We start from the raw sequence: 27,874 nt of genomic DNA, 5'->3' as shown, positions 1-27,874 counted from the left end.
TTCCCAGACCCTTGAAATGATGGGGTTTATAGGATCTTTCCCGGTTGGTGGAGGGGAAGAGGCCTCCATATTAATCGAGAGGGCAGTCCATACCTTTCGTCTTTGTATGTCATAAAAAGAAGACGTTTCAATTAAAGCAATGTGGTAACCCACCTAATTTCGTCCATTATCAACGTTTTTAGTTTGTTTGGCCAAACTCTTGAAAATTGATTGAGCAGTCTTGCTGCAACTTGTAGAACTTCGATAAAAGATTCGAGTAAATAACAGAAAACTAAAAGCCGTCTCCTAACTTCCTAGAAATCTTAGAAAAAACAATGAAGTTCTACCCTTTAGTGGTGGAGATAGAGATACTTATATCTTTAGTAAACTCGCATCATTAGAAACTGTGATTTTTTTTTTCGATTGACAAAATTTTCTTTTAAATTTAAGAAAAGGGCAAACACTTAAATTTTTTTTAGCATGCCTGATGTGAAAACGTTAAAACTCAACTCAAAGGAAACATCATTTGAGCAATTTGACAACTTTGGGTATTCCCTTGGTGCTATCCGATTTGATAGATAGCCTTGCCGACTCAAGGGACATATTATTTATGCTGTATGAATATTGAATAGATAGTGCTATGTTTAACTATTAGTAAAAGATCATATTTTTCTTTATTTAAAGCTGGCCTCGTGTTAGCTATTTGAACTGCCGACACACTCAAGATCCCCAACCAATTTTACCCAAATTTTAAGGAAGTATCGGTTGAATAAATTGGCAGCTTTGGGAATTCTCCGTGGAACTAAGATAATTCAATAATGGGCTCCTTGACTTAGAGGCGGTTAGCCGAAGCTGGGACTCGCCAATAGTGGTCAAGGTATCGAATGACCCTAAACGATTCTCTAGGTTATATCAGGCATAAGCTCCGGGCCAAAAAAAAATATTCAAAAACCCATCAAAAATGAGTTTTTATACGTTTTTATTACGTTTTTACGAGTCAGACAAACATTTCGGGGGCGGCATCTAGTCCGGCATTGTGGAGGGACATGCAGGCACGGAGAGGTGTAGCATAAATGGGAGACAGTAACAACGGCAATCAAAGGGGTAAAATTAACCTTGACTAGGCTGCCCACTTAATTGGACAAACTGTCTTGGCTTTTTTCTACAATTGGCCATGACTTTGACTTTTACCACAACTATTCCCTTTTTGTTTCAATTCAAAGCCCTCCCCTAAATATCCCTCCCTCAATCCCTCCCCTAAATACACCCTTAAACATGACATCTAATCCTCTTCATCCTAGGACCGTCGAAAAGAACATTTTCTTCGACTGGGAACCACAACTCGTTCTTTAATGGGCGAAAAAAAAACAAAAAAACACCTAAACAATCTTTTTTGACCTATTTTGCCACCCAAGTTAATGTGGAGGTCATTATTTTTATTATACTCATATATATGAGGAAAACGGTTGGTCACATTTGGCATTGATTTTTCGTAGCAATTATAAACATATCATTACAACGGTAACGAGTAGCAATGACATTTTTATGATAAATATACACATATGTAAAGGTAGTTATACTTTATACTTTGGTAACACCGTTTTTGTCTTTGCCACATAAAGTTGATTTAGATTACCAAATTCAAGGCATTTCTTAAAGTGATCTTGGCTAGAGGGTTAAAGCAAGGCACAGTATTGACACACATAGAAACATGATCTATATAACACATCAGTGTGTAGGATCTTGCGGGGTCTTTTTTTAGAAAATTCGCTAGCCCACAAAAGAGCCAACCCTTAACTCAAGGGTCTTTATAAGTCCCTTTTTTTACGACCCAGCACGGTAGCCAATACTTAGTAAGCATATTAAATTAGTGGTAAATAACGTCTTTAAAATTACAATTTACTTCTAGTGCGGTTTCTTTGAGAGTCATCGACATCAGAACTTGTGCAGCAACTGATCCTTACGCTGAATTTTCCGAGATCAAATTTAAGGCCAACCTACGAGATGCACTTAATTTCTAAAATCATATTATATTATTTTTTTTATTCTTAGTACCGAAGGTAAAGCAGTGGCGTAGTTTCGTCAAAATCCTGGGGAGGGGGGTAAATTTGGGGCCAATTTTCCTAAATCAAGTGAATATGACAATGAAAAATGAGCCATAAGCAAAATGATCTATTTTTCTGGATGCTTGAATTGTGAAGGCTTGTTTTAGTTTCGACTAGATTTTTGAAGAAACGAACAGCTGTGGGAGGGAAACTGAGGTCTGGGGGGAGTTTCCCCCTGCCTCATAGCAAATTATACCCCTGAAGGTAAATCAGTTAGCAAAATTTTACGCCAATGAAATAGGAATTACCAAACGTTTAATTCCAGATTTGGCATAGAAAACATAGATTTTTACACCTACAAATGGTCTTGTGCCTTTAAAGCGACCTATTCGGAAATGGCTCTGCATCCCCAACCCTTATTCATTTTTTCACACCTCATAAAGCATATATCTTCCTAGATAAAACGTGAATAAAATATGAGATATCCAGGAGGGATCTCTTCACCAGGGTTGCCACAAGGGTCAGTTCCTGAAGTACTAGAATTGTTCAAATGTTCATGCTAGACAGCAATTTTCGGCACGATAGTCAATAAATTGACTGTAATAGTGCTAAAATAGTGTTGAAATAACACTTTCGTGCTATTTTAGCAACCCTGAGCACGCGCTACAGTGCTATACATATACAACCAAAATAAAACTTCCGTGCTACAGGTGGGAACCCTGCTCTTGAAACGGTTAGTACTGTCTAATCGAATTACTTTTTCTGAGACAAAATTTAAATAAACAGATTGCAAGTTATAATAAACAGAACAACTCAAAGACTCGCCAACAGTAGTTAAAATTTATTTGGAATTTAAATGGCTTTCCGCATTTTCTTTATTCTGACTGTAATCAGACGGAAGTTGAATTAATATTCAAGGGCAGATCAAAGAGGGTGTGTTTCTAACTTTCAAACAGAATCAATTTTATTCTAAACCACCATAGCGACCTGATGACAACCCTTTATCCTTGAAGTGAAATGGTAGACCATATCTTGAGATTCTCACAAATTTGACACATTTCCTAGTACTTTTCAATTTGATCTGCTCTTTTAATTATTATTTGTGGCATGTAAGTCACGAACACATACGGAATTGTCCATATGGAGTGTAAGGTAAATATTATGGGCATAGTAGGTGAATGCCCGCTTGTAACCCGCTTAATTCGTAAAGGAAGGCCATTTTACTATTCAAATTGCTAATATATTCTAATTTATGTTAATTATTTTATCGTCTAAACAAGGAACTCATTTGTACATCGTAAACTATAACTGGTTCGCGACTGGATATATATATTTCTCAGTTTTTGATGCTCCGTGAATTATGCGCATTTTGCATTCCATGCATATCGATAAATTCAGAGCTACAGTTCGTTTATGACGTAACAGTAAGAGAAAGCTCTCTAAAGAGTTTGAAGGTACTAGAAAATCTCTAGTGCTTACAGCCGGTGTGCTGGAAAAAATATGAAATTAATGAAACATGCAACCAAGACCGTATTCAAGGGGGATTACAGGGTTTGAACGCTCCTCCCCAAAATTTCCGACTCGTAAAAACGTAGCAAAAATACGGATAAATAAATGTTGATGCATTTGTACAGCTTGTTCGGTGAGATTACAAATTATATTTAATATCCCTTACCAGTCTGAATATGTTCAAAGGGCTCATCTATAGGAGACGACCGTGAGCCCCTCCATAGCAGGCCTATTTTGGCGCGTCATCTTACTCATGTCTGATCCATGTTCTTTATATTACACAGTTGGGCAATGCATTCCGTCATTTTCACGTTGTCCACAATTTTCACAACATTATTTTGTATTTGATTTTTTTTTTTTTTTTTTTTTTTTTACAATTCTCCTCCCTTTGTAGTTTTATGAGCTAAATTTAAAAAGCCCAATCATTATTTTCTTAGCAATGAAATGTTTAAACCATGAATTTAATTAAACGTAAATACGTTTAACATCAATTTGAATAACATCATTTTGACGTTGATTTAGTCTAACATCAATTTGAAACTACTGCCTACCGACCTGCCACCTTCAACTCACTACAATGTAGGCTATGGCTCAAGAACAATATAAAAGCATCCTTTTGTGCTCCAGACAAGAGTTAGAAGCAGCTTTCTAAAATATAACATCATATTCGTCAATCTGGCCTGAGGTCCACACTTTCCACAAGATCACAGAGGTTAGATCAATACTACAATCTCACGGTAAACAAAATCAGCAGCATGGGCAAAGAAGAAGAGGAGAAAAATAAAATAGGACATAACCAAAGTACAACCGTTTGAATACAGATTATGAAATTTCGTATGACTAAAGTCATTGCTAAAGTCTTATAGTGTTCGATAGCTAATAAAGCACAAGGTTTGGACAATTTTCCAATTCAGGGTAAAAAGTTGAATTGATCAGATATTTTAGTTTTTAAGCATAAAAGTTTGATTTATATTTCATATGCGGCGCAATGCAGTTACTCAAGTAAAGAGCAATAAGACTTCCGTATAGTTATTTTTTATTTTTTATTTTTTTTTTTTACCAGGCAACTTTGAATGGAGCGAGCGGTATTAAAAGCCCCAAAGGAGGCTCATTCGATTAAAAATTGAAAGGTCTAGTGATTCCTTTACGAATCGATACTAATTGAAGGGCAGCCACTACCGCACTCTTTTTAGTTAGTCCACCCCAAATCCCCAAGATATCCGATCAAAATCTTGAGATAGCAATTTTATCCCAAATAATCGAAAGGCAAAAAAAATATGCTTCCGGGGTAACAAAACCCCCACAAGCTCTTTACCAAGTGGCGGAGACCAGACAATTGGCCATTGTTTACACAAAATTTTTAAAATAGAGAAGGTGGGCATATTTGACCCTGTGCCTCAGAAACGCCTAATTGCATTCAGTTGAAACGTTCAGAGATTGTTGAAGGGGATATTTAACTAAATCAACATACACTTTGCATCCAGGTTATCAAAATAGCGTATCTGCAATATCCAAGGAATAGCTAAGAGTCTTAAGTTGAAACTTTCAAGGAATGCTGAACTAAATCAAAAGACACACCGAAATTTACTGGGAATGTTGAGGGGAATAAACTAAAACAAAAGGCAATATGTTCACCCAGGTTGTCAAAGTGATGTAGCTACAATATCTCTGGAACGGTTAAGGGTATTAGGTTGAACCTTAAAGGGAATATTGAGGGGGATGTTAAACTAAATCAAAAGACAATATGTGCGTCCAGGTTGCAAAATGGAGCATCTGCAAAATGCCTAGAACAGCTAACAGTATTAAGTTGAGACTTTCAGGGAATGTCAAACTGAATCTAAAGATACGTTATTCGTCCAAGAAGACAAAAAGACACTTTGGCCTTTAAAAGACTTAGGGGGCATCAACCCTACTCATCCTTTGTGGTAATCTGTGTCCATTTTCTGCTTTTCGGTCAAACCAAGCGTGAGCCTGTCCTCTTACACCATTGTGTGACACCATCGTGTGGGTCGCTGAGGAGGGGAGAGCCCCTTTCACATGTCGAATAATTTCTGCTCATTTTAAGTTTTAATGTCGCTCCTTACTTTCAGTAAAAAAAACCCCCTATATTTTCATTTAATTTTTGAACGCTTTTGAATTAATGCAGGGTTTGATTTTGGCTCACCGTAGATGAATAATTAAAACGAAATCTGCATATTAATTTCATTTTTTTTTTTTTTTTTTTGCTAAATGGCTTTCTAAAATTTTTGATCGGACAATGTTGAGAAAAAATAGGCGGGGAGGGGGCTTAGTTGTCTTAAGTTGAAACTTTCAAGGAATGCTGAACTAAATCAAAAGACACACCGAAATTTACTGGGAACGTTGAGGGGAATAAACTAAAACAAAAGGCAATATATTCACCCAGGTTGTCAAAGTGATGTAGCTACAATATCTCTGGAACGATTAAGGGTATTAGGTTGAACCTTAAAGGGAATATTGAGGGGGATGTTAAACTAAATCAAAAGACAATATGTGCGTCCAGGTTGCAAAATGGAGCATCTGCAAAATGCCTAGAACAGCTAACAGTATTAAGTTGAGACTTTCAGGGAATGTCAAACTGAATCTAAAGATACGTTATTCGTCCAAGAAGACAAAAAGACACTTTGGCCTTTAAAAGACTTAGGGGGCATCAACCCTACTCATCCTTTGTGGTAATCTGTGTCCATTTTCTGCTTTTCGGTCAAACCAAGCGTGAGCCTGTCCTCTTACACCATTGTGTGACACCATCGTGTGGGTCGCTGAGGAGGGGAGATCCCCTTTCACATGTCGAATAGTTTCTGCTCGTTTTAAGTTTTAATGTCGCTCCTTACTTTCAGTAAAAAAAAACCCTATATTTTCATTTAATTTTTGAACGCTTTTGAATTAATGCAGGGTTTGATTTTGGCTCACCGTAGATGAATAATTAAAACGAAATCTGCATATTAATTTCATTTTTTTTTTGGCTAAATGGCTTTCTAAAATTTTTGATCGGACAATGTAGAGAAAAAATAGGCGGGGAGTTGTCTTAAAAAGGCCACTAGAATTTTTAATTTTATTTATGAACGTTTTTATTAGTAATAAATATACATAACTTACGTAACAAACTTCTATATTCGTATATTTTTATTATGTATATGAGGGGGTTCACCCCTCGTCAATACCTCGCTCTTTACATTAAAGTCCAAATTTTGTTCCAAATCTTTAAGAAAGACCCTGAATCACAAAGACCGTTTAATTAGAATAAACAGTTCTTCTGAAATTACTAAAAATACTTTAGCGTAAAGAACGAGGTATTGAGGAGGGGACGAACTCCTTAATAAACGTAATAATTTATGTTCGCTTTAAGTTTTAATGTTGCTCCTTACTTTCAGCTGAAAAAACTTATTTTTTATTTAATTTCTGAACATTTTTGAATTAATGCCGATTTTGATTTTAGCTCATCGTATATGAATAATTAAAAATAAATATGCATAATAATTTTACTTTTTTGGGCTAAATGGCTTTCTGAAATTTTTGACTGGACGTATTTTGAGAAAAAGGGCGGGGGAGGGGGCCTAGTTACCCTCCGATTTTTCTGGTTACTTAAAAAGGCCACTAAAACTTTTAGTTTTAGTCACGAAGGTTTTTATTAGTAATAAATATACGTAACTTACAAATTACCACGCATGCCTGGTCTTTCTTCTGACAAAAAATACAAAATTCTACATTTTTGCAGATAGGAGCTTGGAACCACTACAGTAGGGTTCTCTGGTACGCTGCTAAATCTGACGGTGTGATTTTCATTAAGATTCTATGACTTTTAGAGGGTGTTTTCCCCTTTTTTCAAAAATAAGGCAAATTTTCTCAGGCTTGTTGATGGGTAAAACTAAACTTGATGAAACTTATATATTTAAAATCAGCATAAAAATCCAATACTTTTTATGTATATATTGGTATCAAAATTCCGTTTTTCAGAGTTTCGGTTACTATTTAGCCGGGTCGCTCCTTACTTACAGTTCGTTACTACGAACTGTTTGATTTCTGTTCGTTTTAGACTTTCAGTAAATCTATACTATTTTGACAATCTGGAGGTCCTTACACCCTTTTGTTTTGGTTCAATAGTAACAGAAGAAGCAGCAATAGTAGTAGCCCAGAAAGTTCCAACTTCCCCTCAGCCATTCTTGAAATTTTACTGAGACATCTTATTGACAACCAGCAAGGACACACTACTTTTTGATTTAGTTTTAAAGCAAAATAAATTTTTCCTGGAAGTTTCTACTTTTTAACCTGTTCCAATCCATCCAACCTGAATATTTTGACAACCTGGATGCAAATAAACTACTTAGTTTTAGTTCAATAGTGTAGAGTAGTTTAGAGGAGCTAAGTGGTAGTAACATTGGTAGCCCTAGAAGTTTCAGGTTAATACCCAAAGGCGCTGCTGGGACATTGCTAGTATACCTCTTTTATAACCCCACATGTACATAGTGTGCTTTGATTCAGTTCAACACCACCTTCATCATTCCCTGACAGTTTTACTATTATCCAAGAAATTAGCAATACTAGGAGCATTGGGAGCAGTATTAGTGACAGAAGTAGTAGTATTAATCGTGGTAGCAGTAATAGTATTCACATCGTGCTTTTTTGGTCTAGTTTAATATCCCCTCCTCATGCCCTGATATTTTTAACTTAATACTTTAATCTGTTTCTGAGATATAGCTGATACGCCCTTTTGATAGTCTGCATGCATATAGTGTGCTTTGATTTAGCACAACGTCCTGCTTAATAGTCTCTGAAAGTTCCGTATTAGCGCAATTAGCCTTAGCAATAGCAGTACTAACAGCAGTGGCAACAATAGTATGCATATAATGTATTTTTATTAGTCCAACATAACAAACAACATGCCCTGAAATTTTTAACCTAAAACTCTATGGCCGACTTTAAATACTACCGATACACCTGCATGCATATAGCGTGTTTCAATTTAATTAGGCATCCCCTCAACATTTCCAGAAATAATGTCCTTAATATCCTTGGCCTTAGTAGTAGTATTAACCGTAGCAACATAAGTAGCTATGGTAGTATGCATATAGTACCTTTTGGTTGGTTTAATATACCCCTCAACATTCACTGAAAATTAACTTCATACTCTAAGCTGTTCCTTACGTCCTTTTAATAGCCTGAATCGACATGGTGCGTTTTGATTTAGTTCAACATCCCCCCAAGCATTCCCTGAAAGTTTCCTATATTACCCTTAGCTTCAGTAGTACTACTAGCACTAGTCGTATTCAGGGGTGGATCTAGAGCAAAATATTGGGGGGGGGGGAAATGTGACAAGCAAGCCAATAAGCAAAATCTTGAGGGGGAGGCAATATGACAAAGGTGCCAATAATTGACCAAACTGAAAAATCTATTCTAAAAAAAATAATGGAAAAACAGGCAAAGAGGGCGCCAGAAAAAATCCCACCCCTTCGGATCCACCAGTGGTCATAGTAGTAGTACCACTACCACTACCAGTAGCAGTAGTATGTTGCATAGTGCCTTTTATTTGGTTCAATATCCCCTTGACTTGCCCTGGTATTTTCAACTTTATACCCCAGACCGTTGATCTTCATACCCTTTGCCTCAGTTATAGTAGTCACGGTAGTATTGGCAGAAGTAGCAGTAGTAGCAGCCGTATGCACAGAGTGGCTTTTGGTTAGTTCCACATTCTTCTCAGCACACCTGAAAGTTTCAACTTAATACTCTAAGCTGTTTTTGACATTGCTCGGACATTGCCCATACATCCTTTCGGCAGCCCAAATACATATAGTGCGTTTTGATTTGGTTCAACACCCCCCTAAACATTCCCACATAGTTCAACCCTTAATATCCTTAGCCTCAATTGAAGTAGTAGTCGTAGCAGAAGTAAAAGTAGTAATACTGGTAACATACACATAGTGTCTTTTTGTTATTTCAAAATCCCCTTAAACATGCACTAAAAGTTTAAACTTAATACTCTTAGCCGTTCCCAAGATGTTGCTGGTACACCCTTTTAACAATATACATGCTCAGAGTGTGTTTGATTCAGTGTTTTGATTCAGTTCCACGTCCCCCTAAACATTCCTTGAAAACTTCATCTTATTGCCCTTAGCTTCAGTAGTAGCAACAGTCGTAGTAGCAGTAAGCACAAGCAGTAAGCACAAGTAGCAATAATCAGTAAGCACTCAATATACGCTGAAAGTTTCAGCTTAATACCATCAACCGTTCGTGGGGCATTGCTGATACGTCCTCTTGACAACCTCTATGCGCATGGCGTGTTTTGATTTATTTTAAAACAGTTTCAACATTCCCCAAAATTTTCCCCTTATTACCCAAAGCTTTAGTAGCAGTAGTAGCAATACTAGTAGTATTAGTAGTAGTAATAGCAGCAGTTGAATTAGTAGCGGTAGCCAAAGCTCTACTGGGGGTAGAAGTAGTAGGATGCAAATATTGCCCTTTGGTTAATTCCCAACATCCCCCACAAAAAGCCCCGTAAGTTTCAACTTCGCATACCAAATCATTCCTAAGATGTTGCTGATATACCCTTTTTACAACATGCGTGCAGACAACTTCTGACAATTTACATGCTCATAGTGTGTTTTGATTCAGTGCCATATCCCCCTAAACATTCCTTGAAAGCTTCATCTTAATACCCCTAGCTTCAGTAGTTAAATATCCCTTGATAGTTTCACCTTAATCCCCTTAGCCTCAATAGAAGTAGTAGTCGTAGCAATAACAATAGTAATACTGGTAACGTGCACGCAGTGTCTTTTTGTTAGTTCAACATCCCCCTCAACATACTTTGAAAGCTTCAACTTAATGCTCGAAGTCGTTCCTGAAATGTTGCTGGGACACTTTTAACAATCTACATACTCATAGTGTTTTGATTCAGCTCCACATCCCCGTAAACTTTCCTTGAAAGCTTTACCTTAATAGCCTCGGTTTTAAGAGTAACAATAGTTGTAGTAGTAGCAGCAGCAATAATAGTAGTGTGTAAATAACATCTTTTGTTTTTCTCAACATACGCATCAACACAAGCTGAAAGTTTCAACTGAAAGTTTTACTACAGTAAACATTTCCTGGGATATTGCTGATACGTCCTTTGACAACCACCATGCACATAGAGTGTTTTGATGTAGTTAAACACTCTCCTTACCATTCCCTGAAAGTTTCGCCTGAACACCCATGGCCTTTTTCATCGGTAGCGCAGGAGCGCTCCCTAAGTAAAGAATGATGTTGACACAATGTATTACTTTTGTATTTATTGTCTTTTTTTAGACCAAGGCACTTCATATAGAAGGAGTTATCGTAGAAAATTCGACATTCGATTTAAAATTAGAGGTTCTAGTGATCTTTTTTATAGTTAAAAGTGATTGGAGGGCAGCCAACCCCCCCCCCAACCAATCATTTCCCCAAACACATTCAATCAAAATTTTGAGATAACTATCTTATTCAACATATTTGAAAGATATAGCAATTATGTCTTTGGGTATGACAATCCGCCCCCTTCACGGCCCTCAGGACAAGGGCTATAAGTTATACTAGTTGCCTATTGTTTTTTTTTATGGAAGGGGTGATGATATAGAATTAGGAAGTGGCAGATTCAATTAGAAATCAGAAATCCTAGTGTACATGTTTAAGAGCCATTAAACAAAAAAAAGCAAGTTTTTTTTAAATGAAAGTAAGGAGCGACATTAAAACTTAAGACGAACAAAAAATTACTCCGTATATGAAAGGGGCTTTTCCTCCTCAACGCCCCGCTTTTTACGATGAAGTTTGACTCTTTCTCTTAACTCTACATTTTAAAACAGGAAAAAACTTTAGCGTAAAGAGCGGGGCGTTGAGGAGGATAAGCCCCTTTCATATACGGAGTAATTTTTGTTCGTTTTAAGTTTTGATGTCGCTCCTTACTTTCATTTAAAAAACTTGTTTTTTTTTTGTTTAATTTCTGGACGTTTTTGAATTAATCCATTTTCTTATCTTGGCTCTCCGCGCATAAATAATTGAAACAAAATTTGCATATTAATTTTTTTTTGGGCTAAATGGCTTTTTCATAGATTTAATCGGAAGATTTCGAAAAAAAAGGAGCGAGAGAGGAGGCCTAGTTGCCCTCCAATTTTTTGATTACTTAAAAAGGCAACTATAACTTTTAATTTTTTACGAACGTTTTCATAAGTAAAAAATATACGTAACTTACGAATTAACTTACGTAGTGAACTTCTATATTCGTATGTTTTTATTGCGTATATGAGGGGGCTCACCCCTCGTCGATACCTCACTCTTTACACTAAAGCTTAAATTTTGTCCCAATTCCTTAAGAATGACCCCTGAATCACAAAGGCCGTAGAATAAATAGTTGACATTACTAAAAATACTTTAGCATAAAGAGCGAGGTATTACGATGAGGTAAACCCCTCATATGCGTAATAATTTCTGTTTGTTTTAAGTTTTAATGCTGCTCCTCACTTTCAGTAGAAAACCCTTTTCATATTTATTGTTTCATTGTTTTTATTCATTGTTATACGATCACCCCTGGGGAAAAAAACAAACAAAAAAACAAAAACAAAAAATAAACACGCATCCGTGATTTGTCTTCTGGCAAAAAAAAAAAAAAAATGCTAAATTCCACATTTTGTAGATAGGGGCTTGAAACTTCTACAGTAAGGTTCTCTGATACGCTGATTCTGATGGTGTGATCGTATGACTTTTAGGGGATATTTCCCCCTATTTACTAAAATGAGGCAAATTTTCTCAGGCTCGTAACTTTTGACGGATAAGACTAATCTTGATGAAATTTATATATTTAAAATCAGCATTAAAATGCGATTCTTTTTTTAGAGTTTTGGCTACTATTGAGCCGGGTCGCTCCTTACTACAGTTCGTCACCACGAACTGTTTGAAAAGGGACAAGGCCTATAAGTTATACTAGTTGCCTATTGTTTTTTTTTATGGAAGGGGTGATGATATAGAATTAGGAAGTGGCAGATTCAATTAGAAATCAGAAATCCTAGTGTACATGTTTAAGAGTCAAAAGGGATCAATGGGCAACAACCCCCTTCCACTTCTACTTTTCCCAAGTACTTTTGATAGCAATTTTGAGATAGCCATTTTGTTCAAAATAGTCTAATAAACATAAAACAAGGCCTTTAGGGATGAAACAGCCCCTCAGAACTTAGGGGCAAGAGTTGTAAGTTATTCCCGAAAGCATATAAGGTTTTTATGGAACGGGTGGTCGTATAGACTTTAGAGGAGACTCATTTATTTGGCAATTGAAAGTCCTAGTTCCCATTTAAGTCATAAGTGGAGCAGGGCAACTAGCCCCCCTCTCCTGATATCCTCTTTTTCCCAAACGTATATGATCAAAATTGTGAGATAGTCATTTTGTTAAAAATAGTCCAAAGATCATACAACAAAGGCTCAAGAATCGACTCAACCATCCAGAGCCCTGGGACAAGGGTTGTAAGTACTGTTCTGGGGCCACATAATGTTTACATGGAACAGGTGGCGTACAAAGTTTGGATAGGGATCATTTGACTGCAAATTGGAAGTTATGGTGCCCCTTATAGAGTCAAAAGTGATTTAAGGGGCAATCAGCGACCGACGCCCATTATTTTCCAAAACAAACATTCAATCAAAATTTTGAGACATTCTTCAGCATTGTTGAAAGGTCTAGTAATTATGCCTTTGGGGATGTCAAATCTCCTACAGCCCTCAGGGCAAGGGCTGTAAGTTAGGCAACTCGTTCATTGTTTGCATATAGAAAATGTTATTGAGAAAAAATATGCATGTTTGACATTTACTTTCCAAAAAAAACTAAGGGCATTCAGGTAAGCAATTCAGAGAATTTTGAAAGGAATGTTGAACTAAATTAAAACACATTATGTGTATAAGGGTTGACAAAAAGGCATAACTCAGGATTGACTGAGTGTATTAATTTTAAACTTTTATAAAATGATAAGGGAGATGATCAATTGACCAAAAGGCAATATTTTTACACTATTACTACTGCTACCACTGCCACTATTACTACTGCTACCATTGCTTCTACTACTACTACCACTACTACCATTAAAACCACTGCTTACTATGTACATACAGATTTCTAATATAACCGTATCAGCATTATTTTTGGAACGATCTTCCATATCAAAAGGAAACTTTTGGGGCATCGTGATTGGAATGTTCAATCGACTGAAAGGCAACATGTACCAGCTACTACTGCTGTTAATACTGCTGCTACTACTATTCTTACTTTTACCGCCACTACTATGATCCTAGTAAAATTAAGGCTACGCGTATGAAGGTGAAAATTTGACAAAATAGTGAGGGGGAATTAAAACCAAACCAAAATACATTATGTACATGCAGATTGTCAAAAGGGCGCATCTCAAGAATAGATTTGGGCGCTGAGTTGGAACTAAAATACCCAACTACCAGCAAAATTACTTTGATACCAGTTCTATTTAAGACCGAGTCTATGAAGATAAAAATTTGTGTGAGCAATTTTGAACTAAATCAAAAGACACTATGTCCATTCAGGTCGTCAAAAGAGCGTACCTCAAGAGTTGATTTGGGTATTAAGTTGGAACTTTCAGACAATACTTAAAGGGGAAGATAAATTGACCGAAAGGCAATATGTGCAAGTTTTTACTAGTACTGCAACCACTTCTACGTTTACTAGTTCAACTACTACTATTACTATTCCTCCAACTACTACTTCTATTGTAATTACTTGTAAGGCTAAGAGCATTAAGATGAAAATTTCAAGAAGTAAATGAATATATAGGTTATCAAAAGGACATATCGACAAATGTCATAGTGATGACTAATTGTATTAAGTTGAAACTTCTACGACTTGATGGGAGGGATGCTCAACTGACCAGAAGGCAACATTTTCATACTTCTGCTGCTGCTAGTGCTAGAGCTATTGCTATTAATACTACTACTAGTACTAGTAATAGCACTACTACTGTGACTAAACTATGCCTGCAAAGATACACATGAAGGAGGAAATGAATTCACTCTTGAATTTATAAATACAGTACTAGTAATAGCACTACTACTGTGACTAAACTATGCCTGCAAAGATACACATGAAGGAGGAAATGAATTCACTCTTGAATTTATAAATACAGTACTAGTAATAGCACTACTACTGTGACTAAACTATGCCTGCAAAGATACACATGAAGGAGGAAATGAATTCACTCTTGAATTTATAAATACAGTACTAGTAATAGCACTACTACTGTGACTAAACTATGCCTGCAAAGATACACATGAAGGAGGAAATGAATTCACTCTTGAATTTATAAATACAGTACTAGTAATAGCACTACTACTGTGACTAAACTATGCCTGCAAAGATACACATGAAGGAGGAAATGAATTCACTCTTGAATTTCTTAACCATCGTGGAATCAAATGAAGTTTTTTTGGAGTCTCTGAAGGATAAACCAGAAAGAAGAATTAAAATCATACCAAAAAAAAAAAAAAATCATGGGAAGCGACATAATTTTTCCCTGGAGATAGTTGTATCCTTTTTAGTATTTATGACGCATGCAAATTACAGAAGATAACAAATGACTCCGAACAGGTAAAGAGAAAGGCAAGAAACAACAAACAGAAGAAATCACATTAAATTGCAAACAAAAAATTTTGCACAACGAAATCTGCGGTTTGAAGACAAAGCAAAATTATAATAGAATGAGGGAACGTGTTAGTTGGGCATGACCGTGTGCCTGTGAAGGATACAAAGGAAGGAAGAATTGGTTTTAAGTATCTATGACACGTGCAAAATTACACAAGAGGACAAATAACCCTGAACATCCAAAAAAGGCATGAAACAAGAAACAGGTTACACTGAATTGCAAGCAAAATGTGTATTAAATCTAAAAAATTAGATAATTATGCTATTACATAATTTAGATATTTCAGAAATTGCAAAGGAATAAGGAACGTGTTATTTTAGCGTCTGTACAGAATAAATATGAGGGAGGAATTGGATTTACGCCAGAACTTCTTAATTCAACTAATATTGATGATTTGCCACCCTACGACTTTAAATTACATAAAAAAAAGATTACTATGCCACTGCATAATATATATATATATATATAAATATACATATATATTTGTCACAGCATAGGCATTGGAAACTATGTACTGTATTTGGTAGATTAGACAGTGTAATACTCTGAAACACTCTCTACGGGTTTAGTCACTGAATAAAATCATTCATTCATTCATAGACATTAGAACATTCCTGTTTGTTATTAAATTATATTAATTAGAAAAAATCCAAGAATGGGTCTTTCAATGAAAATTAAAGAGTTCAATTAAACCAAAACTGAGCAAAAATTAAGTCAAATAATCCCCCAAGCGTAAAACTACCATAAATCACCATGAATGAATAAATAAAACCCCAAACGAACAGAAACTGCAAGAAATGATCGAGTGAAACTCAAAACGATCAGAAATTAATTTAAGCAGGATTGACAAACCCATGCCTTCTCAAGACCAGAATATAATTTGCACTTTACTGAAAAAATGCATTAATTCCAAAAAATTTCTTTGTCTTAGTAATTTTCGATTTATTAAAGTTAAAAAAGTTAAAACCATTTAATTTATTTTTCCGGTAAAGTGCAAACTATATTCTGGTCTTGTGAAGGCATGAGAGTTGTCAGCTCTGCTCGAGCTAATTTCTGTTCGTTTGAGTTTGACTCGGTTATTTATTGTAATTTGTGTTCGTTTCGGGTTTCATTTATTTATTGACGGTGATTTGTAGCAGTTTTGAGCTTGGTTTCTTTTGATTTAATTTCTGCTTATTTTTGGTAAAATGGAATTCTTCACTTTTCTTTGAAAAATTCCTTTTTTAGCATGAAGTTCTTTAAGCTAATCGACACAAAAGGATATAACAAATGCAATATGCGAGTAATGGGTGAATAGTGTATCTTACAGCCTTTTGAAATATCTTTCAACTATTTCTGAACAAGATAGCTATCTAAAAATTTTGATCGGATGTCTTTGTGGAAAAAAGTGTATAGAAGGGAGGCTGGTCACCCAACGATCCCTCTTAACTATTCGAAAGGGCACTAAGTTTCAATACTCAATCGAATGAGGCCCTTCCGATGTTTCTACGACAGATCTTTCAAAACAAAGTGCCTAAGTAAAAAAAAAAAATCGTGTCCACTTCGCTCTTTATGTAGGCAGCGCTATTGCGCTTCCTACGACTCATTCGACTTAGTAAAAGCTAATCTACGGAATTTGGTTTATTTTAAGGCTGCAATATTCAATTTTAAATCGTTATACGGCATTTATTGTTTTCAACTTTTTTCGTCCATCAATGATGGATACTATATTCAAAACCAAAGAAATCAACATACCGAGACTTAGATCGTGTTTCCTTAAGCGCGGCACGAAGAAAGGCATCAACCGATTTTCCATTAGTTGTTTCATGGCTGCCTGATTCGACCATTTTATTTGTGCTTGACCGTTGAACTGATCTTGACATAGCTCGAACAGGACATTGTAGGTAGTCTTTTGTACGTTTCCGAGGCAGGGAGAGCGAAAGACGAACGAGATTTTCTTCCTACAAAAAAAAAATGCCATGTATTTTTTTTTTTCAACGCGATTCTCCCTGGTTGAAAGCAAATGCTATTTCCTATAGCATTGAAATACGTAACAAGATTTACTCTTTTCTCATTGGCTTAATTGATCCTTGAGGGGTGTGCCAGAATATCTAAAGATTGTTGACTTCCTTTCAACATTACGACCGGATTCAAAAGGAAATAGAAAGTTATTTAGCCTTTTCACAAGAAACTAAACGTAAGTTTGAGGCCGATTGTAAGTTTTTTTTAATCGGCCTCAAACTTAATACTGAAAAATGTGAATATTTACTTTTTAATGCTAAGCATCAAAGTAGTGATCTTGATTGTGGTTATTTTTCAGTTAAGCTCGTTTCTTTGATTCGGTGGCTTGGTATTAGTATTTGTTCATCTTTATCGGCATTTCGATCTTGTGGGCTTAATGATATTAAAAGTAAGCTTAAAACTGGGTACGCAAAAATTGTCCCGAACCGAGGCAGATTTTCACGAAAGGCTTTATCCAGACTTAATTCTACATTTCGCGATCATTCTATATTGTTTCTTTCCGGTTTGCGCCTGTTTTTTAATAATCAAGATTTGCAAGGTATAAGAGTTCTTTATTTTCGTTATTGTAAATATCTATAGTATCTGCCGCGTTCTTATAGAAATCAGAAGATTATCAGAAAGTTTTGTGCCACTGATATTATTTTTGTTTATAAAAAACTCTATGCTAGATTAGGTGCTGAGGCCTGTCAACGCTTGGGTCCTTACCACTCTTTGATTAGACTGTATTAATTGTATTGTTTGTGTTATTTGTTTTTCTTTCCTTAATGTTTTTACTCCGCTTAAACTGTCATAACAAGCGGGTAACAAATAAATTATTATTATTATTATAAGAAATTGTGGAGCGAAAAGAAGGACGAAATTAAAGATAGAGAAGAAACTTAGACATGAAATTTTATTTGAAAGGATGAAAATATGATAAAGCGGGAAACAGTGCTTGACAAAAAAAAATAATATTGACACTAAACAAGGCAAATAATCCGGATTGGGACACCAAGCCCTTTGTAAGTTTTATAAACGCAAGCCATAATGCTTGAAAAAACTCTCGTGTTATAATATGAGAATTGTAAGAATCCATTGTTTCTTAAAGGCAATCAAATACATTTGTAAATACGTCAATAAAGGCAGCGATATGCCAGTTTTTGGCTTGCAGTCGGAAATCAGTGATATCGATGAAGTCGTACAATTTCAGGCTGGGAGATACATAAGCAGTAACCAAGCTGTGTGGCGCATTCTTTCATTTCCGATACAGGAACGAAGTCCAGCTGTTTTTCACTTAGTGGTACGTTTACAGAATGGTCAACGTGTTTATTTTTCGGAATCCAACGTGCAACAAAGAGCCCTGAATCCACCGGATACAACGTTAACTGCTTCCTTCGCGTTATGTCAAAATGATTCTTTTGCAAAAAAAAACCTGCTGTATTCTGAAGTGCCTAGGTATTACACGTGGAATGCTAATAAAAAGTCATTTGAACGTCGAAAACGGGATGATTCAGTCGACAGCAAACCTAACATCTTCAAAGAAACCACGATAGGAAGAATCTACACTGTTCACCCCAATCAAGATGAATGTTTCTTTCTCCACCTGCTTTTGGTTAATGTACCCGGCCCGACTTCCTTTGAGCATGTGAGAACTGTAAAAGGGACTATACATGACACTTATCGTAGTACATGCCAAGCACTGAATTTATTGGAGAACGGCCAACACTGGGATAATTGCATCAATGACGCATGCGAAACGTCAACTCCAAGTCAAATTCGTGGATTGTTTAGAATCATATTGACAACTTGCTCTCCTTCCTCTCCTACAGAGTTATAGAAGAAATACAAATCGCAAATGGCCGAGGATATACTCCACCGAATACGGCTAGAGAGGTCAGATATGACCTTAACAGAAATTTATAACTGCACTTTAGTTATGATTGAAGATTTGTCCCAAAAACTTGAGAAGTTTGTTTGCCTTAGATAACTAAGGCAAACAAACTTCTCAAGTTTTTGGGAATGCCCTCACCTAATCGTACTACTGTTATTTCTACATGTGTAGAATTGGATCGTGAACAAAGCTACAACACGATTGATCTATTGTCGCATGTGCAAAAAATATTTTTACGTTAACGTCTGAACAAAAAGGCATTTATGATCAGATAATGCATTGTGTCGATAAACAAGTGGGAGAAATCTTCTTCTTGGATGCGCCAGGAGGTACTGGTAAAACGTTTCTAATTAGATTGCTTCTGGCATCAACTCGATCCAAAAAAGACATAGCGTTGGCCCTTGCGTCGTCCAGAATAGCCAGAACGTTGCTGCCTGGTGGGAGAACTACTCATTCCGCTTTGAAATTGCCTCTGAATATGCAATCTACAGAAACTCCCACGTGCAACATTTCCAATCATCTGGGATGGGTAAATTATTGCAACAATGCAAACTTATTGTTTGGAACGAGTGCACAATGGCGCACAAAAAATCGCTCCAGGCTCTCGAGCGATCATTACAAGATTTGCGAGGAAATTCTAAACCCTTTGGCAGCACATTAATATTGCTTGCGGGAGATTTCAGGCAAATATTACCTATTATTCCTAGATCGAGACCCGCGGATGAAATAAATGCTTGCCTGAAAAATTCTTATTTAGGGGCATACGTAAAAATATTAAAATTAACTATAAATATGCGTGTCCAATTGCAAAACGACCACTCTGGTCAAATATTTTCAGATCAATTGCTGGCAATTGGAAACGGAAAGCTCCCAGTAGACTCAATTTCAGGACGTATACAACTGCCTCCTGAATTCTGTAATTTAGTGACGTCAAAAAATGATTTGGTTGAAAAGGTATTTCCGAATATTCTAACCAATTATAAAAATCATAAATGGCTAAGCGAACTAGCGATTCTGGCAGCCAAGAACAAAGACGTCCACGAAATCAACAATATTATTCTGACCAATATTCGAGACCAGGCAGTCTTTTACAAGTCAGTCAACACAGTTCTGGAACCAAATGAAGCGGTTAACAATCCCTCAGAGTTTTTAAATTCCCTGGATCTCCCAGGGTTTCCACCACACGTGCTACAGCTAACAATAGGCTTACCAATAATACTGTTGCGAAATATTAGCCCACCAAAGCTTTGCAATGGCATGCAACTTGCCGTAAAAACAAACAAAGGAAAACGTAATAGAGGCAACAATCTTTACATGGCCTTCCGAGGGTGAGGTTGTTCTAATTCCTCGCATTCCCTTGATTCCAAAGGATCCGCGTTTTCAATTTAAAACATTGTACCTCCCAATGCGATTAGCATTTGCAATCACCATCAACAAAGCTCAAGGGCAATCATTAGAAAAATGCGGTAAAGATCTTAATACGGATTGTTTTTCCCATGGACAATTATATGTTGCATGTTCTAGAGTATGTAAACCGGAAGATCTATTTATATGCACAGACAATGGGACTGCAAAGAATGTTGAATATCCATAAGTTTTACGCAGTTAAAAATTAGCACCCTTACACAGACAATGGAACAGCGAAGAATGTTGTATATCCACAATTTTACGCAGTTGAAAATTAGAACATATCCGTTGTATATACATATGAGAATCCATATATAGAAACCTGCCGCGTGCTGCTAGATGGGGCCAGGCGGCTAAGCCGCCTGTTCCCAGCTAGTATATCTATCTATCTATATATATATATAAAATAAGTCGTTTGTTTGTGTGTTGACTGGCGTCATGTTTGTGTGTCGACTGACGTCATTATAAGGATTGAGCATTATGCCATCATGAAGTTGTTTGTCGACTGACGTCATGTTTGTCGACAGACGAAATTACAGACCGGGACACCGGGACACAAATGACGACCAGGATACTGGGACACAGGGAATATAAATGACGACCGAGACACTCAAAGAGAAATTAGAGACTGGGACACCGGGACACAAATAACGACCGGGACACAGGGAATATAAATGACGACCGGGACACAGGGACACAACTACAACGGGGACGACGGGGGGCACAGGGGGGATATATAAATGACGACGGGGACACAGGGAATGTTCGATTAGCAATCACCATCAACAAAGCTCAAGGGCAATCATTAGAATAATGAGGTATTGTTTTTCCCATGGACAATTATATGTTGCATGTTCAAGAGTCGGTAAACCTGACAATCTATTTATATGCACAGACAATGGGACAGCGAAGAATGTTGTATATTCGCAAGATATAAGTATATAAGGCTTTGTATATGACGTCATTACAAGATGACACTACAGGCCGGGACACCGGGACACAAATGACGACCGGGACACAGGGTATATAAATGATGACCGGGACACTCAAAGAGAAATTACAGACCGGGACACTGGGACACCGGGACACAGGGAATATAAATTACGATCGGGACACTCAAAGAGAAATTACAAACCGGGACACCGGGACACAAAGGACGACCGGGACACAGGGAATACAAATGGCGACTGGGACACAGGGACACAACTACAACGGGGACGCCGGGGACACAGGGGGGATACATAAATGACGACGGGGACACAGGGAATGTTCGATTAGCAATCCACATCAACAAAGCTCAAGGGCAATCTTTAGAATAATGAGGTATAGATCTGAATACGGATTGTTTTTCCCATGGACAATTATATGCTTCATGTCCAAGAGTTGGTAAACCTGACATTTTATTTATATGCACAGACAATGGGACAGCGAAGAATGTTGTATATTCGCAAGTTTTACGTAGTTAAAAACATATATATATCTATCTATATTCACCGGTGGGACACAGGGACACAACTACAATGGCGCGTAACGACTTACGCGCGGGGGGGGGGGGGGGGGGGGGGCTTAAGGGGGGGGGGCGAAGCGCCCCCACCAACTAGGTGTTGGGGTGGCGCAAAGCACCACCCCAACAGCTAGTCTATCTATATATAGAAAAATAAGTTGTTTGTGTGCTGACGTCATGTTTGTCGACTGTCGTCTGACGTCATGTTTGTTTGTTGACTGACGTCATGTTTGTCGACTGTATATGACATCATTAAGAAGAAACAGCCGAGGAAGCTGCTCTAAGAGCTAATACCAAAAGACTTGCGGTTAATAGAGAAAGTAAGAAAAGAAAGCGTGCCGAGGAATCAACAGCGTGAAAACAGGCTTGCGGCTAATAGAGAAAGTATGAAAAGAAAGCGTGCCGAGGAATCACAACAACAGCGTGAAAACAGGTTTGCGTCTCAAAGAGAAATCACCAAAAGAAAGCGTGCCGAGGAATCACAAGAGCAACCTGAAACAACCTGGACAGCGAGAGTCAAAACGTATCAAAACTGAAAATCATAGCGATGATGATTGGGTTTGGGATTTTGACTTGGATAAGGTCATCAATGCCTACCAGATTTTAGTTAAAAAAACAAAGGTTCGGCGATATGTATTTCATAGTGACGAAAGACAAGTCAAGGTAAAACAAACCAAACAACTTGAAAGTGATACTGATGATAAAAAAAACGACGTTGAAAGGACTATCGTTTCCCAGTTGCAACATCTTTTCCACATAAATAATAATTTAGTGCTTCTGTTCAAAACAGCAATCGAATTGATGCCTACTGATACGCAACTATCAACGAAGTGGCAATCGTTATGGTCGGTGATTTGTATATGACGTCAAAGGCTTTGTATATGACGTCATTATAAGTATATGAGAAGGCGTTTCAAAGAGAAGTTTTTATTAAACTCATCGATGCTACGATGCCCTACAATATCCTATCGTTTTTTTTTGGGATGGAGCCGACGGCTATCACTTTAATATTAAATTGATAAATCCAGCCACTAACAAAGAAATGGATAAGAAATGCAGCGCAATGAAATATTACGCCTATAGATTAATGATTCGTCATTTATTACATTTATATATAATCAATCTAGGGATTAGATACAACAGCTTTTACATCCTGGACAATCACCCGGTTCATAGACATGACATTACGGCCCGTGTCTTCCGGCAAAAGTTAATCTCCTTCATCTCCTACAGAGTTATGGGAGAAATACAAATCGCAAATGTCCGAGAATATACTTTACCGAATACGGCTAGAAAGGTCAGATATGACCTTGGACTTTACAACAGAAATTTATAACTGCACTTTAGTTATGATATAAGATTTGAACTTATCTATTGCAAACAAACTTCTCAAGCATTTGGGAATGCCTTCACCTAATCGTACTGCTTCTATTTCTACATGTGTAGAATGGGATCGTGAACAAAGTTACAACACAATTGATCTATTGTCGTATGTTACAGACCGGGACACCGGGACGTAAGGAATATAAATGACGACCGAGACACTCAAAGAGAAATTGCAGACCGAGACACCGGGACACAGGGAATATAAATGACGACTGGGACACAGGGACACAACTACAAAGGGGACGCCGGAAGGGCACATGGGGGATATATAAATGACGACGGGGACACAGGGAATATTCGATTAGCAATTACCATCAACAAAGCCTAAGGGCAATCATTAGAAAAATGCGGTATAGATCTGAATGCGGATTGTTTTCCCACGGACAATTATATGTTGCATGTTCAAGAGTCGGTAAACCTGACAATCTATTTATATGCACAGACAATGGGACAGCGAAGAATATTGTAAATTCGCAAGTTTTACGTAGTTAAAAACATATATATATATATCTATATATATAAAAATAAGTTGTCTGTCTGTCTGTGGATGGATCAGGTGACGTCACCTGAAAAAACTGGATCAGGTGACGTCAAAACTGAAAAAACTAAAAAAAGGCAAAAACTACAAAAAAAAAACTAAAAACTAATAAAAAAAATAAAAAAGCTAAAAAACTAAAAAAACTAAAAAAAGGCAAAAACTACAAAAAAAACTAAAAACTAATAAAAAAGCTAAAAAACTAAAAAAACTAAAAAAAGTCAAAAACTACAAAAAAAACTAAAAACTAATAAAAAAAATAAAAAAGCTAAAAAACTAAAAAAACTAAAAAAACTAAAAAAAGGTAAAAAACTAAAAAAACTAAAAACAAAAAAAAAACTAAAAAAAAGGAAAAAACTGAAAAATAAGCTAAAATAAAGGTAAAAACCAATAAAAAACTAAAAAAAAACTGAAAAAACTAAAAAAAGGCAAAAACTACAAAAAAAACTAAAAACTAATAAAAAAAGTAAAAAAGCTAAAAAACTAAAAAAACTAAAAAAACTAAAAAAAGGTAAAAAACTAAAAAAAATAAAAAACAAAAAAAAACTAAAAAAAAGGAAAAAACTGAAAAATAAGCTAAAATAAAGGTAAAACCAATAAAAAAACTAAAAAGAAAAAAGGAAAAAACTAAAAAAAATTTTCATCTAAAAAACTAAAAAAAACTAAAAAAGGTAAAAACTAAAAGAACTAAAAAAGAAAAAAATAAATGACGAAACTCAAAGAGAAAGCGACCAGGACAAAAGGAATGTTCGATTAGCAATCAACAAAGCACCGGGACACAAGGAGTATAAATGACGACCAGGACATAAGTAAAAAAAAAAAACTAACAAAACTAAAAAGAAGGTAAAAACTACAAAAAAACTAAAAAGAAAAAAAAACTAAAAACTAATAAAAAAACTAAAAAATCTAAAAATCTAAATAAACTAAAAAAGAAAAAAAAGGAAAAAAATAAAGGAGAAAAACAAAACTTAAAAAAAGGCAAAAACTACAAAAAAACTAAAAACTAATAAAAAAAGTAAAAAAGCTAAAAAACTAAAAAAACTAAAAAAAACTAAAAAAAGGTAAAAAACAAAAAAAAATAAAAAATAAAAAAAAACAAAAAAAGGAAGAAAACAATCCGTATTCAGATCTATACCTCATGATTCTAATGATTACCCTTGAGCTTTGTTGATGGTGATTGCTAATCGACGATTCCCTGTGTCGCCATCGTCATTTATATACCCCCCTGAGCCCCCCGGCGTCCCTGTTTTAGTTGTGTCCCTGTGTCCCGGTCATCATGTCCCGGTGTCCCGGTCGTCATTTGTGTCTCGGTCTGTATATACATTTTTTTTTGAATTGGTCTGTTTTTAGGTTTTAGTTTTTTACCTTTTTTTAGTTTTTTTTTTCTTTTTTTTAGTTTTGTTTTTCTCCTTTATTTTTTATTTTTTTTCCTTTATCATTTTTTTTTTAGCTTTTTAGATTTTTTAGTTTTTTATTAGTTTTTAGTTTTTTTTTCTTTTTTTTTGTAGTTTTGACCTTTTTTATTAGTTTTTAATTTTTTTTTACTTATGTCCTGGTCGTCATTTATACTCCCTGTGTCCCGGTCGTCATTTGTGTCCCGGTGCTTTGTTGATGGTGATTGCTAATCGAACATTCCTTGTGTCTCGGTCGTCATTTATATTCCCTATGTGCCGGTGTCCCGGTCGTCATTTGTGTCCCGATGTCCCGGTCTGTAATTTCGTCAGTCGAAAACATGACGTCAGCCGACACAGAAACATGACGTCACCTGATCCACAGATCCACAGACAGACAACTTATTTTTATATATCTATATATATAAAAATAAGTTGTCTGTGTGTGGATCTGTGGATCAGGTGACGTCACCTGAAAAAACTGGATCAGGTGACAAAACTGAAAACTGAAAAAACTAAAAAAAGACAAAAACTACAAAAAAAACTAAAAACTAATAAAAAAAATAAAAAAGCTAAAAAACTAAAAAAACTAAAAAAAGGCAAAAACTACAAAAAAAACTAAAAACTAATAAAAAAGCTAAAAAACTAAAAAAACTAAAAAAAGGCAAAAACTACAAAAAAAAACTAAAAACTAATAAAAAAATAAAAAAGCTAAAAAACTAAAAAAACTAAAAAAAACTAAAAAAAGGTAAAAACTAAAAAAACTAAAAACTAAAAAAAAACTAAAAAAAGGAAAAAACTGAAAAATAAGCTAAAATAAAGGTAAAAACCAATAAAAAACTAAAAAAAAACTGAAAAAACTAAAAAAAGGCAAAAACTACAAAAAAAACTAAAAACTAATAAAAAAAAGTAAAAAAGCTAAAAAACTAAAAAAACTAAAAAAACTAAAAAAAGGTAAAAAAATAAAAAAAAATAAAAAAAAGGGAAAAACTGAAAATAAGCTAAAATAAAGGTAAAAACCAATAAAAAACTAAAAGAAAAAAAGGAAAAAACTAAAAAAAAATTTTCATCTAAAAAACTAAAAAAAAACTAAAAAGGGTAAAAACTAAAAGAACTAAAAAAGAAAAAAATAAATGACGACACTCAAAGAGAAAGCGACCAGGACAAAAGGAATGTTCGATTAGCAATCAACAAAGCACCGGGACACAGGGAGTATAAATGACGACCAGGACATAAGTAAAAAAAAAAACTAACAAAACTAAAAAGAAGGTAAAAATTACAAAAAAACTAAAAAGAAAAAAACTAAAAAAAGGCAAAAACTACGAAAAAACTAAAAACTAATAAAAAAGCTAAAAAACTAAAAAAACTAAAAAAAGGCAAAACTACAAAAAAACTAAAAACTAATAAAAAAAATAAAAAAGCTAAAAAACTAAAAAAACTAAAAAAACTAAATTAAGGTAAAAAACTAAAAAACTAAAAACTAAAAAAAACTGAAAAATAAGCTAAAATAAAGGTAAAAACCAATAAAAAACTAAAAAAAAACTGAAAAAACTAAAAAAAGGCAAAAACTACAAAAAAAACTAAAAACTAATAAAAAAAGTAAAAAAGCTAAAAAACTAAAAAAACTAAAAAAACTAAAAAAAGGTAAAAAACTAAAAAAAAATAAAAAATAAAAAAAGGAAGAAACTGAAAAATAAGCTAAAATAAAGGTAAAAACCAATAAAAAACTAAAAAGAAAAAAAGGAAAAAACTAAAAAAAAATTTCATCTAAAAAACTAAAAAAAACTAAAAAAGGTAAAAACTAAAAGAACTAAAAAAGAAAAAAATAAATGACGACACTCAAAGAGAAAGCGACCAGGACAAAAGGAATGTTCGATTAGCAATCAACAAAGCACCGGGACACAGGGAGTATAAATGACGACCAGGACATAAGTAAAAAAAAAAACTAACAAAACTAAAAAGAAGGTAAAAACTACAAAAAAACTAAAAAGAAAAAAAACTAAAAACTAATAAAAAAACTAAAAAATCTAAAAATCTAAATAAACTAAAAAAGAAAAAAAAAGAAAAAAATTAAAGGAGAAAAACAAAACTAAAAAACGAATGTATATACAGACCGGGACACCGGGATACAAATGACGACCGGGACACAGGGAATATAAATGACGACCGGGACACAGGGACACAACTACAACGGGGACACCGGGGGAAACAGGGGATATAAATGACGACCGGGACACCGGGACAGGGAATGGTCGATTAGCAATCACCATCAACAAAGCTCAAGGGCAATCATTAGAATCATGAGGTATAGATCTGAATACAGATTGTTTTCCCATGGACCATTATATGTTGCATGTTCAAGAGTCGGTAAACCTGACAATCTATTTATATGCAAAGACAATGGGACAGCAAAGAATGTTGTATATTCGCAAGTTTTACGTAGTTAAAACCATATATATATATATATATATATATATATATATATATATATATATATATATATATATATATATATATATATATATATATCTATATTCACAGGTGGGACATAGGGACAAAACTACAATGGCGCGTAACTATT

General features: G+C 35.3%; 1 protein-coding gene across 1 annotated transcript in view; it reads right to left on the bottom strand.

Annotated features, from left to right (window-relative positions):
• Window positions 1-27,874, bottom strand: part of LOC136038021 (kinesin-like protein KIF3B) — a gene marked incomplete in the record, with an annotated part of 95,886 nt that overhangs the window by 2,461 nt on the left and 65,551 nt on the right. The window contains 1 exon segment of the mRNA XM_065720960.1: window positions 16,934-17,139. Coding sequence (XP_065577032.1) covers window positions 16,934-17,139 — 206 coding nt within the window.

Source organism: Artemia franciscana, chromosome 17, assembly GCF_032884065.1.
Source record: "Artemia franciscana chromosome 17, ASM3288406v1, whole genome shotgun sequence".
Classification (NCBI taxonomy): domain Eukaryota; kingdom Metazoa; phylum Arthropoda; class Branchiopoda; order Anostraca; family Artemiidae; genus Artemia; species Artemia franciscana.
The sequence above is the reverse complement of the archived record's forward strand: the minus strand, read 5'-3'. Positions and strand labels throughout refer to the sequence as shown.